The sequence below is a fragment of the Chrysochloris asiatica genome, unplaced genomic scaffold (assembly GCF_000296735.1).
Source record: "Chrysochloris asiatica unplaced genomic scaffold, ChrAsi1.0 scaffold00566, whole genome shotgun sequence".
In the NCBI taxonomy this organism is placed as follows: Eukaryota; Metazoa; Chordata; class Mammalia; order Afrosoricida; family Chrysochloridae; genus Chrysochloris; species Chrysochloris asiatica.
In genome coordinates this window covers 369,483-382,622 of record NW_006409084.1, presented here as the reverse complement: position 1 = coordinate 382,622, position 13,140 = coordinate 369,483, and the positions used below count along the sequence as shown (strand labels likewise).

Below are 13,140 nucleotides of genomic sequence, written 5' to 3'. Positions count from 1 at the left end.
ACTTATGAAAAATCATCCACTGAGAACCCTGAGGGCACAGTTCTACTCTGACACACACGTAACACTATGAGTGGGATCTACTTATGAAAAATCATTCACTGAGAACCCTGTGGAGCACAGTTCTCCTCTGACACACACATGGACACCATGAGTGGAATCTACTTATGAAAACTCATCCATTGAGAACCTGTGGGGCACAGTTCTACTCTGACACACACGGGGGCACCATGAATGGGATCTACTTATGAAAAGTTATCCATTGAGAACCCTGTGGGGCACAGTTCTACTCTGACACACATGGGGCACCATGAGTGGGATCTATTTATGAAAAGTTATCCCCTGAAAACACGTGAAGCATAGTCATACTATGACATATATGGGGTCGCCATGAATTGAGTTGTCCCTGACAACTGGTTTTGTATATTATATACACTTAAGTATGCACATACTACTCATTCTTTCTCACTGTACCCCAATGTCTAATCCCAATCAAGCTGCAAGTTTATGAATTCCTCTCTGGGAGGACCCTCACTCTTTAGCAGTTCTCACAGAAAGCTTGTGAACAGAGAAGTGGGATTCTGCCTCCTTTCTTTACATCATCTGCGGATTCAGACTTTCCCAGTCTACCCACAGCAGCATGATTTCAAAGTAAGTGAAAAGTTCAGGGGCATGCTGGGGCAGGTCTGGGACCTCCAGGAGTCCTCTGTCTGGCTCCCCATTGTGAGTTCACTGCACTTGAGACTTCTCCAGGTGTCTCTGAGAGCATCAACAACATTGTCTCTTCACACCATCGATTGCCTTCCCCTGCCAAAACAACCCAGTTCACCATCTTTTTCAGTGCCTCTCTCTGAGCTGGTGGTATTGTTAGGTGCTGGTAAGTCTGCTCTGATTCATGGAGACCCCATGTACAAAAGAAGTCAGCTCTGTCCGCTCACGGATCATCTGCCTTCTTGAGACCATCGTTTATTTTTAGCATTTTCCAGTCCTAGGTGGTCCGTGGTCCAGCTCTAGATCAGACAGTATCGTGCCTTGATCCATTGAGTTGTTGTTGTTTAGTGTACTGAAATGGAAATATACACAACAAAACCTATGCCTTCTCAACCATGTTTACATTCACAATTCAAGGACATTGAAGATGTTCGTGGATTTGGACAACCATTTTCACCCTGGTTTCCAAATCAGTCTTCTGCTGTGAATATAACCTCAGTGTCTCCTGAGCATTCATAGAAACATTTCCGTCTCCCTGTCACTTGGGGGAAACACTAATCAGCTTTCATATCCCAGCCTCTGTCCTCATGACGCAGAGATAGTTGTCTTTAATACGGATGACACCCCAGCATAAAGAAAACCAACATCCTCACAACTGAACCAGTAAGCAACATCAGGATAAATAGAGAAAAGATTGAAGTTGTAAAGGAGTTAAAATAAAAATGAAAAGTTACCTACAAAAGAGAACTAATGAAATTAGGCTGTGATTTCTCAACAGAAACCATGCAGGGAAGAAGACAATGGAATGGTGATATATTTAAAAACCCTGAAAGAAAACTGCCAACGAAGAATCCTATATCCAGCAAAAACTGTCCACCAAATACGATGGCAGAATTAGGTGACTTTCAGACACACAGAAATCTAAACAAACTGTAAGAACCAGACCAACCTCATAAAAAAATACTACAGGGAGTTTTTTTGAACAGAAAGCCCCTAACAGCAGACAACAACCTGAAACTAACATCACAGAACAATCACCTAGACTTGACCCAGATGTTGTTGTTCTTGTTAAGTGCCATCAAGTTGGTTCTGATTTATAACGACCCTGCATGAGATATCCTTGGAGCAGCTGGTGGGTTTGAACTCCCGACCTTGTGGTTCGCAGTCCTATAGCATCACACCAGGAGTCTAGATACAGAAGTATGCAAAGTCAAACTGACCAATAAGACTGAAAACAGAGCTAGAGATATACCTGCAACAACAACAACCAAAAAAACCCACAAAGTAAAACCAGATTAAAAATGTAGTTACAGACCTTCCAACTGGAGAGAAAATCAGTCATCTTTCAAGAAAGCAAAAACACATGAGGTAAATAAACAAAAATAAAACCTAACAGTAAGACTAAAATGTAGACCAAGTCTGACTCCTAACCCTAGGCCAACCCTTACCACTAACACTAACCCTAGTCCTAACCCTAATCCCAACACTCAACAGGGACGTAGGCCTAGCTTACAACTAACCACAGTCCAACCCTAATTAATCCTCTCGCTGTACCCATCTCTCAAAACAGCAAAAGGAAACTCAAGTGACATATTGTGTTAGGCAAATATGCTTCAAAAGACCTATGTGACGTGTTCAAAAGCAGACCTGTTGGGTTGAGACTAAGGTGTTTCTGACACAAGCCACGGCTTTTTCTATGGCCCCCTATAGATGTGGAACCTAGCCAATGAATAAATAAGGCAGACAGGAGAACTGGGTTTGTTCAATTACGGGGTTGGTGAAGAATATTGATTATACCATTGTCTGTGACCATGAGTGAGAACAATTTTTATTCTGTCAAGAGCCATTTGGATACCTATTACATCATTCCCATTAGGTACAAAATCATCAACTTAAAAATTAGCCTATGATATTTGGTCAAATATTTAACTCACCCCCTAATGAGGAGTCCTGGTGCGATGCTAGCAAATAAAGTACTGGACCACAAGGTCGGTTTGAACTGCAAGATCGGCGGTTCAAATCCACCAGCCACTCCTCGGAAAACATATACAGCATCACACTGAGTCAGAACCAACTTGATCAACTTAACAGCCCACAGTTTGGCAATTTCCTGCCAGTGTAGTTTTACAGTCAGTTTTTAATTACCTTCAATACAATTTTACTTGCATGTGATATTAATGATATTGTCTGACGCTGTCTGCATTCCATTGGATCACCTCTCTTTGGAATGGGCACACATACGGATCTCTTCCAGTCAGTTGGCCTGATAGCTGTCCTCCAAATTTCTTGGCATGGATGAGTGCGTGCCTCCAGTACTGCCAAGGTGTACTTGCTCTAAGCCATGGTATTTTCAATCACTTCATATGTATGTGAAAGCTGGACAGTGAATAAGGAAGACCAGTAGAAGAATTGATGCTTTTGAGTTATGGTGTTGGAGGAGAATATTGAAAGTGCCATGGACTGCCAAAAGAACCAACAGATCTGTGTTGGAAGAAGTACAGCCAGAGTGCTCCTTGTAGGCCAGGATGGCCAGACTTCGTCTCTCATACTTCAGACAAATTGTCAGGAGGAACCAGTCACTGGAGAAGGATGGCATGTTTGGTAAGGTGGAGGGTCAGAGAAAAAGAGGAAGACCCCCTCAGCGAGATGGATTGGGCTCAAGCGTGGCAACAATTGTGAGGTTGGTTCAGGACCGAGCAGTGTTTTGTTCTGTTATACATAGGATTGCTATGAGTCGGTACCTACTCCATGACACCTAACAACAACAACAATAGTGCACCTGTGACTTCTTCCTTCAGGATCATTGGCTCTAGATCATATGCTCCCTCTTGAAATGGTTGAGCATGGACTATTTCCTTTTGGTACAGTGACTCTGTGTATTCCTTCCATCTTCTTTTGATGTTTCCTGCATCCTTCAATATTTTACCCAGAGAATCCTTCAAAACCACAAGTAGAGGTTTGAACTTTTTCTTCAGTTCCCTCAGCTTGAGAAATGCTGAGCACCTTCTTCCTTTTGGTTTTCTGAAGTTAAAAAAGGAAAAAAACTTTGATTCTGCTGGCATCTAGTGGTCAGACCTTATTAATGCAACTGAACTTTTTGGCCCTTTTTCATCTCTCCAAGTCATGGTGTGGCGCTATGGGCTAATGTACCAAACTGCAAAGTCCTTTGAACTGTAAGGACGGTGGTTCAAGCTCACCACCTGCTCCTCGGAAACTCTATACAGGGTCACTCTGGGTCGGAACCGATCCCATGGCACTTGATGACAACAACTTCCATCTCTCAGGGCACTTGTTCATGCTGTTAGGTGCCAACGAGTAGGTAGTGACCCATAGCGACCTTATACACAGCAGAATGAAACACTGTTCGATCCTGGGCCAACCTCACTTACTGGGAGGGGCAGAAACCGGAGTCCAGTACCGGCCAGAGAGGGAGCAAGCCCTCCGGCTCCCAGCCACTCTGCTGAAAGTGGCCCCGCCCTCGACACCCGAAACCAACGAGCCGCGTGGCAGGGGCCCGCTGCAGTTTTAGAAGAAATTCAGAAAGCCTCCCATCTGACCCCCAACAGCCGGTAGAGACTGTCCCCTCCCTGTGGGCCCCTTCCTGCCCCTGAACCAGAGCCGCGGAAGCCTGATAACCCTGCCTTCATAGTGTCTTTCAGCTGCGTTTCCCAATCTGCAGCGCCCTTCTCAGTAGCGAGGCCCAGGCGATACGTGTAGCGTCTGTGAGCATCCCCGACCTGTACCACCCTCCCGCCCTGAGATCAGAGCTTGTTAATGAATCAGCCGAGAGTTGCCTCAGTCCCTCTGAAGCACGCGCAGAGAGTGAGCTTGCGTGTTCCAGAGAAAACTTTCTTCCCCCAGTGCAAGGATAAAAGCAGAGCTGTCGGCTGCCGCCTCCCTTTAGTAAGCAGGAAGCCTGGCCGAGCCTGAGCTCGGTGCGTTGCTCTGGCCCCTCACTCGTCCTCTGGCCGAGAGCTAGCGAGGAGAGGCAGGAGCCAGTGCTGAGAAGAAGCGCCCCCTTTGTCCCTCAGCCCCCTACAAAAAGAGGCAGACACGGTGGGGAAAAAGGAGGAGGCCCAGTACAAAAAAAAGGGAGGCAAGCCTGCCAGCTCCCAACTCTGCTGAAAGTGCCCCCACGTTAAGCAGTCCCCCATGTGACCTCCAACAGCTGGTAGAGTCTGTCCCCCATTGGACAGGAGGGCAGACACCTCGGGCACCTCAGGGCGTGAGTGTTTTCAAGGCTTCACCCCACATCCTCGGCAGCGCACCACACTCTCCCCATGTTCGCATTACATGTGTGTCACGTCCCAGGCACCTTAGGGCCCATGTCACGCTCCCGATGAGGCTCAAGGTTGCTGAGAGAATCTCCTGGTGTACTGGGAGGCTGGCTCTCTCCACACTGCTGTATCCACCACCAGCCTTAACTAGTATTTAGTGTTGATAGGAACAGTGGTAGTAATTGTTGCATGTTGGCAGCAATTCTCCAGATAGTTAAAAGTGATGTGCAGCCAAAATAGTGACACAATGTTGCCTGATCCTATACCAACATGTGAATATCATTTCACTGGTACCATTCTATCACCCAGCAGGAGAAGTTTCCACTTCTTTTCCCAGGGGTGAGAGAAGTCATTAGAAGGCACAATTTTTAAAAAGGGACAATAGAGAGATTGGAAGCATGAGTAGATAGTGTTTCTGAGTTTAGAGATATAGAGGCATCAGATAAGACAGTTAGGGATAGGAGAGAAGTACTGAGGACAAAGTTAACAGCAAGCAAGTAGATGTAGCTGAAAAGGTAGCTAGAATGATGACAACTGATCAAGACTCTCAGTCAAGTGTGAAGAGTTGTAAACCAAAGTGCTAGTTCCAAGAGAAAGAGATAAGAGTGTAGATTCAATACAATATATCTGAAGAAAATCAGACTGTATTTTGTTGAGCAGCATAGAAGAAAGATCAAGAAGAGAGTAGATCCTAGACAAGACTATTCAATTCATCTTGAGTGATTTACAGAAAGTAGCTGAGGGACCGTTACAGGAGTAGGGCATGAGAGTAATTTGCTGTGTAGCAGAGTGAGAATGCACAAGAGAAGAAAACATTTACCTCAGGAGCTAGGAGATCAGGTGAGAAGTGTAGAAAAGAAGGAAAAAGGAGAGGCAGACCAGATCACCAAGCAAAAGAGATATTGCTCTCTGCAGAGCTGAGAATAAGGCTGAGCTTCTTTGCATCAAGTGCAAGGTTAAGTTTATAGGCGAAACACAAAAATTGGCAAAAGAATTACAAGAAGAACCTCCCTGGGAAGCTTGTTCAAAAGTTTAGAGAATATTTTGAAGCAGTGAGTAAGATTGAGGACCAGTGAGGAAAGAAAAAGAGAAAGCTAAATCAGCAGTTTCCAAACCAAGAACCTAGATAGACCACAGGAGGTAAATCGATGGCATTAGAGTATTCAAGTCAGATTGTAGAGTGTAGATCAGAAAAGGAAAGATACAAAGACCAGAATGTAAGGCAGTGAAGGGAAGTTGAGAGAAAAAGGCATGATGAATTGAGAAGAAAGAGTAAGATGTAACCTGTTAACAACCCCAATGACAGGTTAGTTAAGAGGCATGTAGACAGAGTCCAGTATATAAGTAAAAAGATGGCAAATAGTAGAAGAGTTGATTTTGTTTGAAAGATGTTTAGAAGTGTAAAGTTTAAGACTTAGGAAGTTAAAATGACCTTAGAATTCTAAGGCATTTCTAGTAAGTAGCAATCTATCAACTAAATATATCAGTAGCCCACCTAGGATGATTGTCAGCTCACCACAGAAGAGCGAGAAAGAATCCAGACAGAGGCCAGGAAATTGGTTCCTGGTAATAATAGGCAACTCACCACAAATGCTTACATCATTAGAACCTTTCTCCTTTCTCCCGTTCTCCCGACCAGACTGGAATTTCAACATGACAGAAGGTAAGGAGAGACTCCAAGTCTGCTGCCAGGCTCTGTTGGGAGGTCTAAAAGTGGCTACAAAGCCCACAAATTTGGCCAAAGTAAGGGATATGCAGCGAAAGCCAGATGAGAGCCCCGCTGCATTTTTAGAAAAGATTCAGAAAGCCTTCTGTAGGTATACTCCTATAGATCCAGAAGCAACTGAGATTAAAGCAGCTGTTAGTCAAACAGCTCCTGAAATTAGAAAGAAGTTACAGAAGTAAGTAGACTGAGAAAAAGATAATATCCAAGATTTAGTAATAATAAGCTGAGAAAGTGTATGACCATAGAGAAATGGCAGAAGAGAAACAAGTAAAGTCAGAAAGTCACCAGACTCAGAACCTAGCTTGAGTCTTGCTAGCCACTACTGCAGAAAAGACAAGAGAACTGCAAGAGACAGGAGAAGTAAGAGTGAGCACAGAGAAATCCTGGCTAGAGAAAAATCAGAGTGCTTACTGTGAAGAAAAAAGCCACTGAGCCAGGGATTACTCCAAGAAAAGACCAGAGAATAAACTGAAAATTCCCATCCTAGCAGTTGATGAACTGAGTGACTAGGAGGAATGGGGTTCAGTGTCCCTCCCAAGCCCAGAGTGACCCTGAAAGTAGAAGAGAGCTCATTCAGGTGTTGATTGTAAATCTTGAAGAAACGTATCAGCTACACCAAAAGCTGGCACAGCTGAACCCTGATATTGACTGGTGGTTGGTAACTGAAGCCGTGCCAACCATCCTAGAACACCCCCTTGTTGCCAGTACATAAACCCCTCTCTATTGACTGTCGGCCCTTGCAAGACCTCTGTGAAGTAAACAAGAGAATACGCCTGTTGCCAGAAGCAATAATTTAGCCGACCAGAGGGCCAGAGAAAATTGCTTAAAAGCCAGCATAGCCCTAGTGACTCAGTTGCCTGAACCAAGAGACACCGCCTTGCCTGAAGGCCCGCCTTATACCAAGGCCAACCTAGACTAGATCAAACATCTGACCGTGAAACACCTCATAGAGAAAAAAAAAAAAAAAAAAATGCATCAGTCCACTCACATGAGCATTTCTAAAATGCAAGACCTCCTGAAAGAAGCAGAGATCAAAATTTGTAATGCTAACTTCAAGATTGAGCACATTGTTGCTGTCTGTAAAGCATGCCAGCTCACCAACTCAGCTAGAACTAAAGCTAACCCAGGCTGCAGGATGAGAAGAAATCTATCTAGTGCCTGCTGAGAATTAGACTTTTCAGAAGTAAAACCCAGAAAATATAGTTACAAGTATCTGTTAGTCTTTATAGACCCGCCTTCATTTCCAAAGTAAGTCAGAGTTTAGCTAAAGTACTGGGGGTCGATTGGAAATTACATTGTGTATACAGACCCCAGAGTTCAGGTCAAGTGGATAAGATGAATAGAACCCTAAAAGAGACCTTAACTAAAATAACCTTGGAGACTGGCAGTATCTGAGACTGGCAGTATCTGAGTAGCTCTTCTCCCCTTTGCCCTCTATAAAGTGAGAAAATGTCAAACTGTGATTAGTAAATATTATATACCTCCCTCTAATAAGTAGTAAGCTTGCTCCACAGGGACTCCCTGTGTGCATAAGAGAAACTTTTGTGTCTTGGTTCAATTAATCCCCAGATTAATTTACCATTCTGAAGAAGATGTCTTCATGCGTTTCAGCGACAACCTTGTTAGAGTTAAATGTGAGCCCATATCTGCCCTTACATTGACAATACCTCTAAGATTAGAGTTAGGCAGTGTCAGAACAGGTGTTTCCTCCTTAGTTCTGCAAGAGCAGCACTACGGCACATTGAAGGCAGCTATAGACATAGATATTGAGAGACTAGAAAATTCAATCACTCATCTGCAAGAGTCCTTGACTTCCTTAGTAGCAGTAGTATTAAAGAATAAGAAAGGCCTAGACCTAATCTTCTTACAACACGGAAGACTCTGTACTGCACTAAGAAAAGAATATTCTATATAAATCATTCAGTTGTCAAAGAATCTATAACCAAAGTCAGAAAAGACCTGGCAGAAAATTGAACTAACCCCATAAGTCCCATGATTGGGCCTTTAAAAGTTTCTTGTAGAGGGGGGAATATATGGCCAAAGAGAAGAATCCATTTCGTATATATGCTTTAGCATGTCCTCTAGCTCCAAGAAAATGATATATGTATAAATAGCCAGGCAACTCAAGGCCAGAGGCCAGATGTTTTCCTTTGCCCTAGCCTAAGAACAAAGACCACCAATCCTGACCAATTAAACTGTAACATCTCATAGTTTGCCAATTGTTAACCAATCCAAAGATTGTAAAGCTGAGAAACCCGAGCTTGTTTGAAAACTCTATAAAAACCTTGCAGACAAAGGGTTCGGGGCTCTATCCCTAATCCGCTGCGTCAGATGAGGTGGAGTCCGGGCTCGAGCTTGAATAAACAACCCTTGTGCACTTGCATTAGTGTCAGCTCCTTGGTGGTATTTGGGGACCCCGAATTCTGGGCATAACATCACGAAGTTGGGAGATCTGAGAGGCGAAAGATATAGCCTAGAGACAAAGAGAAACAAGGAGACAGACACACAGATTTGATGTAAGCTGAAAGGCAGATTGGTCTTCTGCAAACTGCATTGATGCAGCCTTGAATTCAGCATGGCATGAAGCACTAACACTGCCTCAGCCTTTTATTATCTTTTTCCAAGGAGGGACTTTTCACAAAAGGAGGATATGATTATTCAGATAAAATAAAATACAGAATTGAAACATGATTAATCATTCAAAACAGGATACAATAATTCATAGGAGCAAATTTAAAAATATACATCATAATTGTCTCAAGGATACTTAACATGCATTTAGCACTTAATCTCTAATGGGTAAAGGTGAAAAAGACTTAAAAGGTCATAGAAGGCTTAAAGTAAGGTTTTTAAAGGGAGTCAAGCTGTCTTTGCATACTTTGCAAACAAAAGCTCATGTTTTTGTTTGTGAGCAAGATCTCAGACACCTGGCTTCATTTATCAACAAATAATTCTTTCTTCTTTACTCTTACAATTCCAGGGAAGATAAGAGATGAGTCTCAACCTTTCTAAGAAGGTGAGGTCTCGCTTTCTCATTCCTAGTCTTCTTTCTGGATTCTACATCTAAATGCTACATCACATTTCCATATACTTCCAGGAGGAAGGGGAGCATCTGGGTTAAACTGATTATACCCAGAGGCCACTTGAGGGGGCTGCCATTATTTACCTCTAATCAATACTCCCAATATACCTGTTTTTGGCCTTTCTGAGTCCTCTGAGAGGACTTTTTACTGTCTCGGCTTTAGAGGGGTTTGGTCCCATTGTTGTATATGGACATCAAAGGCTTATGCTTTAAGTTAATATCAAGATGTAGTTATGACATACATTCCAGGTGGCTATTGTCTGTTCCTCGAAAAAGATTTGTTCCCAGGACCCTATGCACTGCCAACACAGTGGAGACATTAACATAGGCACATAAGAATCCATTTTCTCAGAAGCTACAATTACTGGAGTTAGAGGCATAGAATGAACATTAAGACCAAAGAAAATTATACTGAGGTAGCCCACCAGTGAGTTCCCAAAAACCTATGAACCCAGGACTTCAGGAGGTCACTTCCTTGGCCCTCAGGGTCCATGGCCCGCAATGAGGAGGGCCCCTTTGGATTTTCATCCCTCTTGTCACAGGGGCCTCAGCTTCTCAGTGATTGCAAATGCTGTCCCCAGCAGATTACTACAGCTGATGTTTAATTCCCATAACTGTTTACTGTTGTACAGAATCTTGAGTTAGAATCTAAAATTATCGTGTATTCTTGTGCTACAGAAACCCAACAGATGAGATGTGTATATGCAAGTTTGTAGGGTTACAGTTTCCACTGAAAGACAATTTCTAGATCATCTGGTCTGTTTCCACTTAGATTTGTTTTTGTTTTGTATTTTTCATTTTAGCTTATATGACGTTCTCAAACAAAGAGGAGTGTTTATTTTATCTGGTGCTAAAAAGTGACAGATATTATCACGATAGGACACACTTTGATAACAACTGTATTCTTACATAATCCCAGAACACTATGTCAGTGTGAGTTTAGTTTTATTGTTATTTTTAACTGTATCTCTGTGAATGGGTCATTCATTACTGTACTTTTAAAACACTTGTTTCAGTAAAAATAAATGGAACTTACTAAGATCCAGGTGTTAGTGTGGATATAAAAGTTCTTTTGAAGTAAGCTAAAATAAAACCAAAATGAAGGGGTTTTCACATGACTTTGTACAATTGACTCAAGGAAAGGACATTGCTTATTCAATTTAGCTGGACTTTGAAGTTGACAATAAATAGATCTGGGTCAGTTTTCCTGGCATTTCAGTGTGTCCCACCATGATCATATCTTCTCCAGCCTGAAGATGTTTTTGAGTTTCATCCACGTTGGTGTGGGCACCTGTTCTTGTGAGTGTTGCTGGATATGAGTGGTTCCGGTGTCAATTTGCTTCTAGTGAGTGTAGCGGCTCATGTGTACACTGTTGGCACTGATGGGAGACAGCTGAGTGCTGAGCTCGTGGTCCAGTGAGGTCCTCACTGCCAATGCTTCCAGCCCCCATCTCCTCCCCGAGACCTGTTTTGCCATTGTCCTGTGACTTTATTGAAACACACAGAAGAGCAAGTTTTTGCAAAGAAGCACCTTAATCAATCATGTATGTAACCCACATATATGTTCTCCAAGTCTTCCTGCTAAATCTTTCCTTTCACATTTCCCAACTATGTCTTCCTGGATTATTTTTCACTCAGTGATGTTACTCTATGGCAGAGTGGATTGTATGACTGTATATCAAGATTGATACTGATCATGTTGTACCCTGAAGATCACTGCACATTATGATTAAGTGCATATGTGTAAAATAAAAATGTGTAACTGCCATTTTCAAAGGTACTTCTGCTATTACCTATTGGCCTTCAGAACAGCTGGCATCTTCCTACCTCAAACCCTGGAAAACTCTCTCAGCGTCTTCACCATTTATAGAGATTCAGACTAGGTTCTCCCTCCTCCCCCTCTGTCAGGAGTCTGAAGAATCAGCCTCAACTGAAATCGCTGCCTCTCATTTGATGTGGAAGACAAGCATTCGGTCAGAAACCGTTTTTGCACAGCAAAACCACACTTCAAAGACAGAATTGGGTCTGTCTGTGTGAGTGGTAAAGTCCCTGTGGATTATGGATCCTGGATTAAGTACAGTTTTCTATTACTGGTCCCAGATGTCCTCCCCCAGGGGCAGGTTTGAGGTTGGCCCTCACTGATTGTCTTATTAGAGTAGAGGAGTGCTCATTTTATTGTTAGTAACAGGACACAGGCTTGTCAGGAATGGGGTGATACACCTTCTGTTTTCTTTGTGGTTGTCTGTTCCTCTTTCTATTTTGACAGAATAGCTGACTCGCTGTTGTTTGGGTTCCTTGTTCTTCTCAAACCTGAGGGTGTTTTTTTCTTCCATGGTCTCGGGTTCTGCTCCCTGTCCCCTTCCCCCTAGGCTGTCCGCATTAGTGTGAATCATGCCATTGGGGAAAGACAGGTGATATGTAAGCGATGACATTTCTGAAACAAAAGCCAAACTAGAGACGTAAACAATTCAAGATGGGGAAATGTTTGTGAAGTCCAAAGAAACTATGTCTGCCAACAGCAGTAAAACTGTTTCAAAGGGTCAAAACTGAACTTTGAAGCTTTCTCTGCCCCACAAGCGTATGTAGGCTGACTAAAACCCGCCATTTCCCTTCATATTCTCGTTAAAGAAACCCTAAGCATTTGTCCGTAGAGGGAACAAGGACAATATGGACTAGATTCCAAACGCCAGAAAAGCCATTGAACACCACGATAACAATCAGCGAGATTCCACTATGTTTCTGCACGGAACCTTTTCTCTGATGCACCAAACCAGCACAAATTCCTCAGGCGGAAGTTTGAGTTCTCACTGGGCTTCCTTCTACTCCAGTGATAGGTTCGTGTCCACTCTGTCTCCTGTCGGCTGGTTCCACCCCAGCACCCGCTGCCGCCCCGCAGGCTCATATTAAAGTCCGAGTGCGCTGCTCCCTGTCTCCACCGCGCCCTCGTCTGCGGATGTTCTTAGGTCCTCTGAAGACGCGTAATGCGTCCCCGGGTCACGTGGTGTGCGTCCTCACGGAGCAAATTGCTCTTCTATTTCCGCAGAGTCAGGGGACCCGGGTCGGTGACAGTGGAGTCCCCGTTACCTGGTTACTGTCCTCCCTTATATTCTGGGCTCAGGTTTGTGTTTTCTTTTTGTAACTTAGCCGTTCCCCCTGGGACACGCCCACTGACTCCGCCCACCTCACTTCCATTTCCGGTCTCACGCGTGGAGCAGGGAGAGGAGCCCAGCCGGCGGTTCCAGTCCATAAACGAGCAGTATTGGGGGCGCGCATGGCCGCTGTGCATCTGTTTCTAACGTGCCCCGAGCTCCGCGTCCACTCTCGTCCCTCGGCCTGAATCCGCGGAG

The 13,140-nt window shown here is 43.8% G+C and overlaps 1 protein-coding gene across 1 annotated transcript in view; it reads left to right on the top strand.

The window, feature by feature from the left end:
• The first annotated feature begins 6,638 nt into the window (after positions 1-6,638).
• LOC102815711 (zinc finger protein 420-like) overlaps positions 6,639-13,140 on the top strand; it is a 45,144-nt gene continuing 38,642 nt past the window's right edge. The window contains exons 1-2 of the mRNA XM_006877710.1: positions 6,639-6,648; positions 12,670-12,771. Coding sequence (XP_006877772.1) covers positions 6,639-6,648; positions 12,670-12,771 — 112 coding nt within the window. The remainder of the gene's footprint in view (positions 6,649-12,669; positions 12,772-13,140) is intronic.